General features: G+C 40.7%; 1 protein-coding gene across 1 annotated transcript in view; it reads right to left on the bottom strand.

Moving 5' to 3' along the window:
• The window catches only part of tmtc2b (transmembrane O-mannosyltransferase targeting cadherins 2b), a 172,287-nt gene extending 164,496 nt beyond the window's left edge, over positions 1-7,791 (bottom strand). Inside the window, exon 1 of the mRNA XM_071343867.1 lies at positions 7,379-7,791. Within this exon, the coding sequence (XP_071199968.1) occupies positions 7,379-7,461 (83 nt within the window). The 5' untranslated portion in view covers positions 7,462-7,791. The remainder of the gene's footprint in view (positions 1-7,378) is intronic.
• Positions 7,792-17,057: the final 9,266 nt, after the last annotated feature.

Here is a 17,057-nt window from a genome sequence, read left to right as displayed (position 1 = left end):
TGGAGCAGGTTGAGAGCTTCAAGTTTCTTGGTGTCCACATCACCAACAAACTATCATGGTTCAAACACACCAAGACAGTCATAAAGAGGGCACGACAAAGCCTATTCCCCCTAAGGAAACTAAAAATATTTGGCATGGGTCCTCAGATCCTCAAAAGGTTCTACAGCTGCAACATCGAGAGCATCCTGACTGGTTGCATCACTGCCTGGTACGGCAACTGCTCGGCCTCCGACCGCAAGGCACTACAGAGGGTAGTGCGTACGGCCCAGTACATCACCGGGGCCAAGCTTCCTGCCATCCAGGACCTTTACACCAGGCGGTGTCAGAGGAAGGCCCTAAAAATTGTCAAAGACCCCAGCCAACCCAGTCATAGACTGTTCTCTCTACTACCGCATGGCAAGCAGTACCGGAGTGCCAAGTCTAGGACAAAAAGGCTTCTCAACAGTTTTTACCCCCAAGCCATAAGACTCCTGAACAGGTAATCAAATGGCTACCTGGACTATTTGGCAACCTAAATGGCAACCTACCCCCCCTCCTACTTTCTTTACACTGCTGCTACTCTCTGTTTGTCATATATGCATAGTCACTTTAACCATTCCTACATCTACATACTACCACAATTAGCCTGACTAACCGGTGCCTGTATAGCCTCACTACTGTTATAGCCTCGCTACTGTTATAGCCTCGCTACTGTTACAGCCTCGCTACTGTTACAGCCTCGCTACTGTTACAGCCTCGCCTCTGTTACAGCCTCGCCTCTGTTACAGCCTCGCCTCTGTTACAGCCTCGCTACTGTTACAGCCTCGCTACTGTTACAGCCTCGCCTCTGTTACAGCCTCGCTACTGTTACAGCCTCGCTACTGTTACAGCCTCGCTACTGTTACAGCCGCGCTACTGTTACAGCCTCGCTACTGTTATAGCCTCGCTACTGTTATAGCCTCGCTACTGTTTCAGCCACCACTACTGTTACAGCCTCGCTACTGTTACAGCCTCGCTACTGTTACAGCCTCGCTACTGTTATAGCCTCGCTACTGTTATAGCCTCGCTACTGTTACAGCCTCGCTACTGTTACAGCCTCGCTACTGTTACAGCCTCGCTACTGTTACAGCCTCGCTACTGTTATAGCCTCGCTACTGTTACAGCCTCGCTACTGTTACAGCCTCGCTACTGTTATAGCCTCGCTACTGTTATAGCCTCACTACTGTTATAGCCTCACTACTGTTATAGCCTCATAACTGTTATTATTCACTGTCTTTTTACTGTTGTTGTTTTATTTCCTTACTTATCTATTGTTCACCTAATACCTATTTTTTACTTAAAAATTGCACTGTTGGTTAGTAAGCATTTCACTGTAAGGGCTACACCTGTTGTACTCGGTGCACGTGGCAAATCAACTTTGATTTGATTTAGTCATTTTGGCATTCCACTGTCTCTCCCCAACTGATGAACTTTAGAATGACTAATCTAGTGTGTCATTGAACTGAAACATTTAGCGCTCTGGCCACCAAGTGCCACACCACATCATCAGACTGCAGTGCTACATGCTTTACCTCAGACCCCAATTAAAATCCCCCGGAGAAAAAAAAGTGAGAGAGGACATTTCCATGTCTGAACTTCTCTCTGTAATCAATACCCTGACTACTAAACAAGACGCCACGGTCTTCAAAGTCTCCACCATAGAGTGGGCTACCAAAGAAACATCAAAGAAGATTGATAAATTGTTAGAAACTGTCCGTCGGCTTCTCACAGTTGTGAGTGAGAACAAGGGAAATATAACGTTCCTGGAGAACGAGCTGAAGAAACTGCAATCCCAAAATAATGAGCTGTATGAGAATGTAGCTGAACTTCAATGGTATTCTCGCAGGTGGAATCTGAAAATATTTGTTCTTAACTGGCTTGCCTAGTTAAATAAAGGTGTATTCATGGCATCCATGGATACACAACACTGCAGAGTACAGACCATTTATTTTCATACAGGATTATAGCAATAGGCTGAGATATGAACTATACATATGACTCACTATGTTCTAGTGCAGGTGTCAAGGCTCTGTGTGATAATGATGACCATGGCCAGATGGAGAACCAACTTCCAGGGGTGATTCTGGCACCACATAATGGACGACTCTTCAAGGCTGGGTTGTTTGTGCAGGGAACTGGTGGTGGTGCTGAGAGCATTGACAGTGGAAAGCCTTGTGAGGCCCCTAGAATCCTCCATATAAAATAGTTGTTTGGTGCTAGGCTAGCAAACACATCACACAAAACATGTAGTTAAGGTGTTGTTAACTTTAACCATGATGAGTTACAATGTACAACAACTGGTAAGTGGAAGGTGACTTAAATCAACCCGTAAAACCAGTGATCTTTGAACAGGGTTGTCCTATAGAGATCTGACTCAGCAAACCCTACATTAAGTAAAGCAAGCAGAGCACTCAATTTCTTGTAGGATTTATTTTCTCAAGAAAACAACTGAATGTAACGAGAGCAGTATAATTACGTATTCCTGAGCAGCAAGACCGATGAGAAATCTTCAGGTAGTGTTCTCAGCCACCCTCGGTGCTCCTGGCTATGCTCGACACAGTGCCACACTGGATTTAAACTCATTAGCTGGGTTAAGTCAAGGCACTTGACTTGAGGTTTCTCTACTAGTGTACAAATTTGCTTTCTGAATTTCGAGAGGAGGATTTACTAAACATTGTGATAAAACTTCCATATTTGATTCCTTGCCATTTTCCTTGCTATTTAACAACATGGGTTGTTGAGTGCACAACTTGGCCTACATGTAGCTAAAAGGTATAGACAACAGAGACTGACATATGACACTATACACTGAATATACAAAACATTAGAAACACCTTCCTAATATTGAGTTTCACCCCTCCCTTTTGCCTTCAGAACAACCTCAATTCGTTGGGGCTCTACAAGGTATCGAAAGCGTTCCACAGGGATGCTGGCCCATGTTGACGCCAACGCTTCCCACAGTAGTGTAAAGTTTGCTGGATGCCCTTTGGGCAGTGGACCATTCTTGAAACACAAAGGAAACTGTTGAGCGTGAAAAACCCAGTAGCGTTGCAATTCTTGACACAAACCGGTCCGCCTGGCACCTACTACCATACCCCATTCAAGGGCACTTAAATATTTTGTCTTGTCCATTGAGCCTCTAAATGGCACATATACACAATCCATGTCTCAATTGTCTCAAGGTTTAAAATTAGGGATGCACGATATTTCGGTGAGAATATCAGAATAGGCCAATATTAGCCAAAAATGCCAACATCGACATCGGCCCGATGTCTAGTTTAACGCCAATGTGCAAAACCGGTGTCAAAGCTGACGTGCATACCTATATAACATAGGTAGGTGACATAATGATGCCACGAAAAATACAGTATCACACTTGCAACACAGCATTCCCAACCTAGCCCACAATGTCTGCGGTGTGTTTCTATTTTGAAGTTTCAACGAAAGATAACAAAAAGGCCATATGCAACGTTTGTGCTGATATTATTTCCCGAGGAGGGGAGAAATTCAAATCTTTCAATACCACTAACCTAATTACTAATTTGAAAGTGCATCACCCCCAGACGTTCAGCGAATACTTAGAACAAAAGCAGAAAAAAATAAGCGCACACTTCCAAAAACTAAACAAGTTCAAGTCCAGCAGTCATTTGAAAAAGTAATACAATTTCAGCGAGACAACTCAAAGGCGAAATCCATTAACGCCAAGATAATGGAATTCATTGCCCTTGACAATCAACCGTTCTCTGTTGTGGATGATGTTGGCTCTCCTCGAGCCCCGGTACACACTACCAAGTAGGCGCTATTTTTCAGATGTTGCCCTACCGGAGTTACACAGTATTGTTGAATCGCACATCCACAAGCTACTTGCTATGGGCGTCACTGCTATTAGCTTCACGACTGACATTTGGACCAGCGATGTCAGCCCCATGAGCATGCCGAGTCTGACAGCACAGTGGGTTAACAAGGATTTCGTACTGAGGAAAGCCATATTGCATGCTCAAGAATGTGCTGCTTCTCATACCACTGCTGCCACTTAAATGGCATTTAAGAACATGTTTGAAACTTGGAAAATCTCCAAGAACAATGTACACGCTTGTGCTACGTGATAATGCACGTAACATGACAAAGGCTTTGGAAGAATGCACATGCTGCAACTGGCTGTGAACTAAGGTGTTTTAGCCCAATGCAGCATATTTGATAGTGGCAACCGGTAGAAAGATAGTGGGTCATTTTAAACACTCACAGCGAGCATATAGCCGCCTGCAAGCAATACAGGAGCAGCTTGGAGTGAAAATTAAAAGGCTTTTGCAAGGCCAGATGGAACAGTACTTTCTACATGATGGAGGGCCTGCTGGAACAAAAATGCGTGCTTGGCGTGTACGCAGCCGACTATGCGTTACCTGCAACAATCAGTACAAACCAGTGGACGCTCATTCAAAACATGAGCACCCTCCTAGCTCCATTCGACCAAATGACTCGAGAAGTAAGTTCTTCAACTGCGTCTGCAGCAGACGTGATACCCTCTGTCATGGCATTGAAATGCCTGTTCAACAAAACTGCCGACACAGACCGTGGGGTTAAAACTTGCAAAAGTACTCTACTAGACGCTCTGAACAAGCGATTCGGTGGCATTCTCTCTGAGCCTCTTTACTGTGTCGCCACCATGCTTGATGCTAGGTACAAGGACCGCTACTTCGATGCAGACAAAAACATGGTTTATGTGAAATGTTACAAACATAGCTGGACAATATGGAAATGGACAGTGACAGTTCGCACCAAAGAAGGGGACCCACGACAGAAGAGGCCACAAACAGAGCTGAAATTTCACTGCTTGACATGTATGATGAAATCTTGGTTGAGAATGAAACGACTGAACAAATGAACAACGAAACAGCACAGCGAGTAAGTGAAAGAACTAGGTTTTGATTATGTTTTACTGGTAATGGGGACATACGTAAATGCCAACAAAATAACTTTTTGGTCAGTGTGTGTATGTATCTCTGTGAGAGAGAGACGCGTTGTATTTTCATTTTCTGTTACTACATCGGCCAACATTTGCCATTGTTGATCTATGCCTAATGATCCTTTGGAATGCAAGAATAATGCAATATGTTGTATTAAATGTACTAACCCCCCTTCCCTATTATTTGCAGATACTAGCATACCTGACAGAACCTACTATTCCCAGGAATGAAGATGCACTTGGATACTGGAGAAGTAACAAGCACCGTTTCCCTTCCTTAGCTAAAGCTGTGCGCAAGTATCTTGGTGCTCCCTGTAGTAGTGTGGACAGTGAGCGACTTTTCAGAGCAGCTTCACACATTGTAGACGAAAAAAAGAAACAGACTCTGTTGTGACAAAGCCGAGCAGGTCCTCTTTGTGAAGAAAAACCTCCCCCAAATGTTAAAATTGTAAATGGGCAGTCATATTGTAACACAGCCATCTAGAGTCACTAGGGAAAAAAGGAACTAAGCCCAATGGCTTTTCTGTTGTTCATTCATGGCTGGTATAGGTCAAGACTTTAATTTCATTTAAAACAAAGCAGTTGTTTTTTTGTTTATTTTTTTCATTTCATAAATGAAAGATGAGATGACGTGTTGTAAATTTCCTCTCATTTCACTAGTCATGTCAGTTGAGCACATTTGAAAAGTTGAAGTTGTGCCATTTATAGCAGTTTATGACAGCCTAGAGACAGTACTTTTTTCAAGCAGTTATAGCTAAAATGATTAACTGAATTTTAGTTTCAACCTATATTTCTTTCAAATCATTTTAAAGTTTCTTCATACAGTCAAGATTGGAGAGTAAGAAGAGCCACCAACCACTTAACCATCTTTGTAATGCGGGGCAGATAAAATATTTGTGTCATGAATATCTGTTGTGGAATAAAATACATTCATGGATGTGTCATTTTTCTCATTTACAAGTTATTAAACAATCTGTTCCTAACTGAACAAATGAACATATGACACTTTGTTTCAACTAGTTAACTGTACTAGAATGCTTAAAAGGCTGCTAAAATGTTAAATATCGGTTATCAGTATCAGGTTTTTTGGCAAGGAAAATATTGGATATCAGTATCGGCCAAAAAAGTCATATCGGTGCATCCCTATTAAAAATCCTTCTTTAGCCTGTCTCCTCCCCTTCATCTACGCTGATTGACGTCATTGAACAAGTGACATCAATAAGCCTTCACCTGGTCAGTCTACAGTATCTCATGGAAAGAGCAGGTGTTCTTAATGTTTTGTACACTCAGTGTATGTCCTCTAAATCGTATGATATTTTACAACCTCTATTCCATTCATAATGTAACCGAATGTAACATATCATTCTAAATGGAGTGTCACAGAATAATACAAATTGCCCTGAGACCACCCTCCAATTCTGCATGTATCAAACCAGTTATAAAATATTGAAATGTAATATAGTGTGATTTGCACTACACTATCACTCGTTAAATCAATCAACCAAGCTATTATACTGAGGCCATTATGTTTAACTGTCCAAATGTATTGCAGCCGTTGGTAAAATAAAACCGGGAAGGTGTTGTGTTAAGATCTTCAGCCCTTACAGGTACTTAAGTCTGTTTGGCACAATAAATTATCAGGCCCGGGAGAAATATTATTTATCTGGAGGCACAACAGCCGGCGGCAGACTGCACTGAACGCATTTCCACTTTTTAGACAGTTCATTTTTTAATGGAGAATTAACCACATTAAAATGTATCAATATGTTTTAGCCTGCCTAATGAAGCGCACTGGTCTTATTTGATTTCAGTCCTATCGTCTATATAAAACAGGGTTGTTTTATTTCATTCGTTTGGGATCATCATTCACTATTGTCTGTTAGAATAATGATATTCAGAAAATATTATTCACCCGTTTATGTGGACGGTACAGCCCCTAACAAATATTACTGTGTCATACATAGTATCTCTGTTTAAGACGAGACTTGGTCATGATAATGGTTTTAATGCAGTGCTACGTACATGGTGCTGCCTCATGCAACTATTAGCATGGCATTATGGAGTTACAATGTATCAAATTACTCCCCTAATAATTTCGTAGCGTTCGGTTCATCTCGCCTGCAACTATGTATCATTGGATCCTCTCAGGACTCAAACTTTATGCAGTGACACAGTACTGGCAAGCAAGTGCCTGCTGTTTACCGAGACCTTGCAGCCAACAGAGAGAACTGACAGAAGTCACCCTCCCTCTGCCCGCTATTCCGTACGCTACCGCAAAATGTTGTCTAGAGATGTTAAGACATATTTTACTAGGCCAAGCAATTCTCTACCGCTATTAAAAACCACTGTATTCTTTGACAGTAGGCCCACGGGCAGCAATGTCATTCATTCATGTACCTGTCATCGTAGCAGAAATCGGCGCCCAGAGTGTTGACATAGAGGACCAAAGCCACGGCGCTGCACACGAATTCTGCAATCATTTCTCAAAAAAATAAACAATGAAAGAAAACGAAGAAGAACAGTGGAGATATATTTCAAATACTATCTCTATTATCTCTCTCCGTCTTTGTCAAGATGCCTCTGCAAAAACAGATATTCCAATTCCACATCCTCGCAAAGTGTTGAAAGTGGATAATCCAGGCAGGCATCCTCCCTCTAACCCATTTTGAGCTAGAGGAGGACAGCTATGATCCGACACGAAATAGAGCAAACGGCCAGCATTTACAGTGTCTCTGACTGCATTTGCACGCCTTTCCTACAAGACTGCTCGTGTGATTCATAGTGGTCCGGTGGATAAACGTCGTGATTGAGCCGCGTGTGGTTTAAAGGATCTTCTGCGCATGTGCGGTGTCCCTCCTCCTCGCAGTGAATAGAAGAAAATGATGCTGATGATTTGAGGATTAGGCTAGAGCTAGACTGCATGATGGGACTCCTCTTTATTGCCAACTGCTGTATCCACATTGCCTTGCTATAGGTAATCTAGCCATAATTACGGTATATAGCCCCTTATGAGTGTGAATATGTAAATCTCGGTGGAACAGTGACACCAGGCCCACCAGTGTTTTCCAATTCTCACCCTCGGGAGAGCTCTTTGTATAGGCCTATACAGCATAGTGCCATAATCTGGATTTAATCCGAGCAGTAGGCTATAGCTGGGTTTCCCAAACTCAGTCCTGGGGTGCACATTTTGGTTTTTGTCCTAGCCCTACACAGCTGATTAAAATCATGTATGATGAGTTGGTTATTTGAATCAGCTGTGTAGTTTTGCTAGAGCAAAAACCAAAACGTGCACCCAGGGGGTGCCCCAGGACCGAGTTTGGGAAAACCTGGGCTATAGGGCTTCACCCTCCAGGCATACAAAACACTAGGTTTGATCTGTGCTCTACTACAACCAATTTTATATATACATATAAAATGTAACCTAATTCAATAGAACTACTGTCCCAAAATGATACAAAATATTATTAATTTAGGCTTCAAATGTCTGTTGATTATTGGATTATACAATCCGAAATGGCATAATGTCAGTCATAACATAATTACGAATCAACCAAAACTAGATTTTTAGATATACAGTTGAAGTTGGAAAGTTACATACACTTAGGTTGGAGTCATTAAAACTAGTTTTTCAACCACTCCACACATTTCTTGTTAACAAACTATAGTTTTGGCAAGTCGGTTAGGACATCTACTTTGTGCATGACACAAGTAATTTTTCCAACAATTGTTTACAGACAGATGATTTCACTTATAATTCCCTATATCACAATTCCAGGGGGTCAGAAGTTTACATACACTAAGTTGACTGTGCCTTTAAACAGCTTGGAAAATTCCAGAAAATTATGTCATGTCTTTAGAAGCTTCTGATAGGCTAATTGACATCAATTGAGTCAATTGAAGGTGTACTTGTAGATGTATTTCAAGGCCTACCTTCAAACTCAGTGCCTCTTTTCTTGACATCATGGGAAAATCAAAAGAAATCAAAAATTGTAGACCTCCACAAGTCTGGTTCATCCTTGGGAGCAATTTCCAAATGCCTGAAGGTACCACGTTCATCTGCACAAACAATAGTACACAAGTATAATCACCATGGGACCACGCAGCCGTCATACTGCTCAAGAAGGAGACGTGTTCTGCCTCCTAGAGATGAACGCACTTTGGTGCGAAAAGTGCAAATCAACCCCAGAACAACAACAAACAACAAAGGCCGCTCAGCAAGGAAGAAACCACTGCTCCAAAACCACCATACAAAATCCAGACTACGGTTTACAACTGCACATGGGGACAAAGATCAAAGATCATACTTTTTGGAGAAATGTCCTCTGGTCTGATGAAACAAAAATAGAACTGTTTGACCATAATGACCATCGTTATGTTTGGAGGAAAAAGTGGGAGGCTTACAAGCCAAAGAACACCATCTCAACCATGAAGCACGGGGGTGGCAGCATCATGTTGTAGGGGTGCTTTGCTGCACGGGGGACTGGTGCACTTCACAAAATAGATGGCATCATGAGGAAAGAACATGATGTGGATATATTGAAGCAACATCTCAAGACATCAGCCAGGAAGTTAAAGCTTGGTCGCAAATGGGTCTTCCAAATGGACAATGACCCCAAGCATTCTTCCAAAGTTGTGGCAAAATGGCTTAAGGACAACAAAGTCAAGGTATTGGAGTGGCCATCACAAAGCCCTGACCTCAATCCTATAGAAAATGTGTGGGCAGAACTGAAAAAGCGTGTGCAAACAAGGAGGCCGACACCAGCTCTGTCAGGAGGAATGGGCCAAAATTCACCCCACTTATTGTGGGAAGCTTGTGGAAGGCTACCCAAAACGTTTGACCCAAGTTAAACAATTGAAAGGCAATGCTACCAAATACTAATTGAGTGTATGTAAACTTCTGACTCCTTGGGAATGTGATGAAAGCAATAAAAGCTGAAATAAATCATTCTCTCTACTATTATTCTGACATTTCAAATTCTTAAAATAAAGGTGTGATCCTAAATTACTTATTTTTACCTGGATTAAATGTCTGGAATTGTGAAAAACTGAGTTTAAATGTATTTGGCTACGGTGTATGTAAACTTCCGACTTCAACTGTATATTGAACTAGTTAGTATTTATAAGAGACTAAGGATTATATGTCAGAAAGGATCATGGGAAAATACAGTAGTCTGCTCTAGAGCATTACAACATGTTAACCCTGTAGTAAATATTCCATGGGTGCCTGCCTTGAGTCAAAACACTCCACGGTGCAATAAACCTGAGGCAGAAAAGACAATCCAATAAAAAAGTAATTAACAATATTTTAAGAAGCCTCAGTAAAGAACTTAACAACTAACAATGATTAAAGAGGTAAATAAGGGAGAGTTTATTATTTGTTTTAAATAACATTTACTAAAACTTATTGTGTGAAACAAATGTATGGCAGAAAGGAGTATGAACAGTTGGGTAAAAGTGTGATTTCTAGGGGACGTAGGCCTGATATGTATATGCCCTATTACTATCCATAATGTATAACATGGTTATTACACATTTATAGCAGGTCCATTGCTTTAGTATTAATTCAACCAGGAGGGTTGTATTTATTTTTTCTTGACTTGTGGCCATTGCAGGCTACTACGAGTGCTTCCTTTGGCCGTTGAAAACGTCCAGTAGAGGGCTCACCCAGCAAGAAGACCAACACTGAGTGTACACAGTTACATAGAGGCTGAACACTGAAGCAAAGCAGCACAGTCATGCTTCCAACTGTAGCAAATGTTTTACACTAAAGCAAATGTTTTCAACATCCACTATTGGAATATAACCATTTGAGTATTTTGAGATTGCATACTATAAAGGAGAATGTGAGGAAGCAGGGGAACAGATGAGAAGAAAAACTAAATCAATCTTTGTGCTCCATAGTGTTCTCCAAAGTGTGCTCCATAGACAAAGAGGCCAGTATGGTCCACTGCATATTGATGCAATGGTATTTCAATAGAGGGACCCCAGTCTATCGAGGAGGCATCAATGTGGCCATTCACTGAACAGCAGGACATGATGATGTAATAGATTTCAAGAATTAATTAAACTGATCGGAGTGACTGACCCAGTGTTTTCATGTGCATTTAACCCATCTGCTAGTAAATGTCTGGGATCAGGCAATGTTTTTCTGCATTATAATAGTGGAGGCAGTATAGTTAACGGTCCAATGCAGCCATTTTATATAAATATCAAATAATTTCTGGGTAACAGTTAAGTACTTTACTGTGATTGTTTTCAACTTAAATTGTCTTCCTAGCAAAGAGAAATTTCTCAAGCAAGAATTTAGCTATGACTGTCTGGGAGTGGTCTGAGTAGGGAGTGGAAAACTTCAAATGAACTGTTATTGGCAGTTTGGAACTCTTTCTTATTGGTCTATTAACTAATTTGGCATGGTGAAATCACCAGGCAGGCCAAAACTCCATCCCACCAAAACAGGCAAACATTTCAGGCAGTCTTTTCAAACAGCTCTTACACAAAAATGTCATTTTCATTATTTTCACAATTTCCCAGTATTATTCCAACCATCATAGTGTGGCAATACACTAAGTATACAAACATTAAGAACACCTACTCTTTCCCTGACTTAGACTGACCAGCTGAATCCAGGTAAAAGCTACAATCCCTTATTGATGTCACCTGTTAAATCCACTTCAAGCAGTGTAGATGAAGGGGAGGAGACAGGTTAAAGAAGGTTTTGAGACAATTGAGACATGGATTGTGTATGTGTGCCATTCAGAGGGGAAATGGGCAAGACACAATATTTAAGTGCCTTTGAACATGGTATGGTAGTAGGTGGCTGGCGCTGTGGAAGTATTGGAATCAGTATTGACTGAGGGCAAAATGGCGGGTGATGGGGGGGGGGGGGGGTGCAACTCAATATTAGGAAGGTGTTCTTAATGTTTTGTACACTCATAAAAATGGCTGCATTGGACCTTTAACAATGATTTATTGACAACTGCTATTGAATGATGTACATTGTGTGAAATATTAAGATCATTTGTGTGTGTGGGCATGTGCCATTTTCCCACATCTAGTTCAGACTACCAATCCACCAAATAACAGTCTTCAGACATACGATTAGACGGGTAATATTGATAGGACAGAGAGGTCCTTTGGAAATTGGGCCAAATTGAAATGTAAAACTATAAAAAGCATATGCATCACCATGGTAGCCATTGAAAGAGAACACTTTGGAGATTAAGGGGAAATTATCAGACTAAAGGTGAGGACACAACAGTTCACTTGACACAAGACTGAATCCAAACATTACACTGTTGATTTTATGTGCATTGTTAATTTATTGTACTTTTCAAAGCATTTTATCAATAACAGAATCTGAAAATACTCTGGATACGTTCATACAGCATAACAAGAAAATTCATTGACATTTTAGAGTAGGTTCAAGATTAGAAAAACGATTACAAGGGTGTCTAACTGGTGTCTTCAAGCGGCCGCACATCTCTCCAAACTATGTCATTTCAATGCACTTTTATGAAACAGCCTTCAACTATAAAAGGCTTTTTTCATCTCTCCTAGCTTTGCCACTGAGGAACTGAAGCAAACACACTTGTAGTTTTTTGTTTGTAACACAGACCTGCGTCCCACAATTACTGTTGTTCTTTATGTAATCCAAAAACGTTCTATTATACATTGTAATCTGGGTCAGGTGGGCATAATTTGAAATCTTATTCTATTGCCAACACGTCTTGCTAAATTATAAAATACGATCTTACAGTATTAAGCTATCAAGTTATAAAATATGATCTTACAGTGTTAGGCTCTTCAGACAAATAGATTGTAATTTTCTTCTAAACAGTATACAAACTCCACACAGTCTTGCTCTGTTCCTTTCCAGCTATTAGGCTAGTGATTTTCAAAGGCAGGGTCGCAACCCCTAGTGGGGGAATTGCAGTGGGGATGCCAAAGCATGTATATTTTATACATATAATTATGTATTTTTTTTAATTAAGAGTACATATTACTACATGCAACAAGATACACATGCTTTTGGGAAAGATAACTTGATAAGAGATATGAAAATAAAATGAATTGAAATTTACAGATATATATATTTTTTTTTTATTAAATTTTTTTACCTCCTTTTCTGTGGTATCCAATTGTTAGTAATTACTATCTTGTCTCATCGCTACAACTCCCGTACGGGCTCGGGAGAGACGAAGGTCGAAAGCCATGCGTCCTCCGAAACACAACCCAACCAAGCCGCACTGCTTCTTAACACAGCGCGCCTCCAACCCGGAAGCCAGCCGCACCAATGTGTCGGAGGAAACACCGTGCACCTGGCTCCCTTGATTAGCGCGCACTGCGCCCGGTCCGCCACAGGAGTCGCTGGTGCGCGATGAGACAAGGATATCCCTACTGGCCAAACCCTCCCTAACCCGGACGACGCTAGGCCAATTGTGCATCGCCCCACGGACCTCCCGGTCGCGAGCCTGGGCGCTAACCCAGAGTCTCTGGTGGCGCAGCTAGCGCTGCAATGCAGTGCCCTAGACCACTGCGCCACCCGGGAGGCCCCGAAATTTACAGATTTTAAAGTTGCATCATGAGATTTGTGGTCAACGGAAATTTGGCACAAAAAAAATGGGGTTGCCAGAAATTCTGGCAAAACATTTTAAGAGGCTGTCCATCCTGCCAATATCTGCAGTAGAAACAACACATACTGTAGATTCAAAACGGTCCACTCTCTGAGATCCTACTACTCCAGTGAGGGATTTCTTAGTGACACAGAACTCTTCATGTCTTACAGTGTGGTCAGTGACGTGCCATCCACCCATTTCCAGGCAATTGAGTTAGTCAGACCAATCTAGATTGTTTTCACTCCGTATAAGCAATTAATAAATATCTGTTATTTTGGCACAGAAAAAAAACATTGTTTGTACATAGCCTCTCTGCCCCCCCCCCCTCTCTCTCTTTCTCTCACCTGTTCCTTTCTGTTGTTTAGGATCACAAGGTGTGCTTCGCTCCCTAGACAATTCTGTCTGCTTTCCTCCCAGGTTTAAGCAGACAGGAAGAGGAAGTAAAAATTGAATTCAACACTCCATCCTTCTTGACAAGGTCTCCCTAGAAGTTGTTCATGTCCTTATTTTAGTTACATTGATTGATACCACTCACATTGAATGAAGTAACCAGAAGAAAACTTGGCATAGAGAAAGCACTCCTGACTCATTAGTTGACTCACCTTTGAGCTTCTTGTTCAGCCTTTCTGTCTCCCTCTGTAGCGGGTCTCTCTCATTAGTCATGTTGTTGTAGCTGGTCTGTATCTGGTCTCTCTTTGCACAAGAATTCCAACTGGGCACAGATGCAAATTCAACATCTATTCCACATTGGTTCAACAAAATTTAAATGAAATGACGTGGAAACAACGTTGATTCAGTTAGTGTGTACCCAGTGGGTTTTGACTAGTGTGACTAAGGGAACAGTGGAAAAGTTAATCAATGATTATGTCACTGATGATTAAGAATATTTCTGTGTTTGTGTAGATTTCCTCAGGTATCTTTACACGCATATGCTCAAATACTGTGTTTGCACCTTGCACTATCTGTTTAAGGTCTAAATTCAGAAAACCGAGCAGTTGACAACCAATTTTAAATTAAATTAAACATATTCATTTTGTTTCGCACATTTTATCATCTCAACCAATGCTATTTAGTAAAAGGATCATTGGGGTTTCATTATCAGACTCACATATTTGTTTAAACACCCCATTCAAAGATGGTTGAAAACAAGGAAGTGAACATGCGCAAAACCGAACATCATTTACCACACTTTTTCTTGAACTAATTGTGTATAAAATGGGAAATTACCAAGTTGTAAAATGTTGTTGACCTCTAAAACATAATTTAAGAATGATTAAATTACTAATATGTTGTTCTTTTACTATTATGAGAACTCTTGAAAAATATGATCTACCAGGCGGTTGAGTTGCCTATGAAGGAATGCTATTCAGTCAAAGCTAGTGATAATGGACAATAGAGAAATATTGTTATGTTTTTTTTTGCCTGTGCAAATACAAAACTTTTTTCAAATCCATATCATTATTTACTGTCTGGCTGTTATCTTCGATATGTTTTACAATATCATTCAGTACATGTACTTTTACTGGTATTCTAAGCATATAAACTATAGAACGCATTCACATTGGTGGCCGACTCCAACATCATGAAGTTTGACGACGACACGACGGTGGTAGGCCTGATCAGCGACAATGATGAGACAATCTACAGGGAGGAGGTCAGAGACCTGGCCGTGCCAGGACAACAACATCTCCCTCAGGAGCTGATCATGGACTACAGGAAATGGAGGGCCAAGCACGACCCCATTCACATCAACAGGGCTGTAGTGGAGACGGTCGAGAGCTGCAAGTTCCTCGGTGTCCACATCACTAAGTAGCCATCATGGTCCAAACCCACCAACACAGTCATTGAGAGGGCACAACAATGCCTCTTCCCCTTCAGGAGGCTGAAAAGATCTGGCATGGGCCCTCAGATCCTCAAAAAGTTCTACAGCTGCACCACTGAGAGCATCTTGACTGGCTGCATCACCGCTTGTTATGGCAACTGTTCGGCATCTGACAGCAAAGGCGCTACAGATGGCGCTAAAGGCACTAAAGACTCCAGCCACCCAATTCACAATCTGTTCTCTTTGCTACTGCACAGCAAGCGGTATCGGAGCGCCAAGTCTGGGACCAAAAGGCTCCTGAACAGCTTCTACCCAAAAGCCATAAGATTGCTGAACAGTTAATCAAATGGCTACCCAGACTTTTGACTTTTCACCCCTAGCTACATGTACATAGTACTTACATCAATCACCTAACCAAACCTGCATGTACATATTACCTCAATCAATCACCCCAACTACCTTGTATCCCAGTACACTGTTACAGCCTGAATTCAAAATGGATTAGACATACATTTTGTATTTAAACATAGTACTTTTTTCCCCACACAATACCGCACAATGACAAAGTGTAACATGTTTTTAGACATTATTGTGAATGCATTGAAAATGAAATACAGAAATATCTCATTTAAATAAGTATTCATACCCCTGGGTCAATACTTTGTAGAAGCGCATTTGACAGCCAGCTGAGATTCTTTCTGGGTAAGCCTCTAAGAGCTTTCCACGCCTGGAATGTGAAACATTTGCCGATTATTGTGTGTAGGCCAGTGACAAAAATATATAAATTGAAACCATTTTAAAATCAGGCTGTAACACAACAAAATGTGGAAAAACTCAAGAGGTGTGAATACTTTCATTCTAATGCCATTATTGCTTTTGTGTCAAGTTTCACTATTTATCAAGGCCACTTGGCGCTTATTATGAGGTTTAGGCTACTGATGTTTTCATCATTTGACCTCGCGTCTTATGACTGTGCTTCTTGGTGGTTGGGGTATTTTTGTATTTATTTCGTTGTTATAAAAATAAGCTGTTAACGTATTCCAACACATATGCTTTCTGTTTCATAGTTGTAACAAAGGCATTCCACAAAAAAATGTGATTGAATACTTTTTTTTAACATATAGCCTACAGTAACATACACTAATGAAAATGCTATTGTTTTACTTAAAATAAAAATCGTATTCTAATGTTACAGTAGCACTTAACACAACTAAATTATAATTTTTGTGATAGCATACAGTGCATTCGGGAAGTATTCAGACCCCTTGACTTTTTCCACATTTTGTTATGTTACAGCCTTATTCTAAAATTGATTAAATTGCTTTTCCCCCTCATCAGTCTACAAACAACACCCAACAACACCCAACACATGACAAAGCAAAAACAGGTTTGTATTTTTTTTGCTAAGTTATACCAAAGAAATATATATATATATATATATATATATATATATACAGTTTAAGTCAGAAGTTTACATACACCTTAGCCAAGTACATTTAAACTCAGTTTTTCACAATTCCTGACATTTAATCCTAGTAAAAATTCTCTGTCTTAGGTCAGTTAGGATCACCACTTCATTTTAAGAATGTGAAATGTCAGAATAATAGTAGAGAGAATGATTTACTTCAGCTTTTATTTC

This window comes from Salvelinus alpinus, chromosome 15, assembly GCF_045679555.1.
Source record: "Salvelinus alpinus chromosome 15, SLU_Salpinus.1, whole genome shotgun sequence".
Lineage (NCBI taxonomy): Eukaryota > Metazoa > Chordata > Actinopteri > Salmoniformes > Salmonidae > Salvelinus > Salvelinus alpinus.
This window is presented reverse-complemented; position numbering and strand designations above follow the sequence as displayed.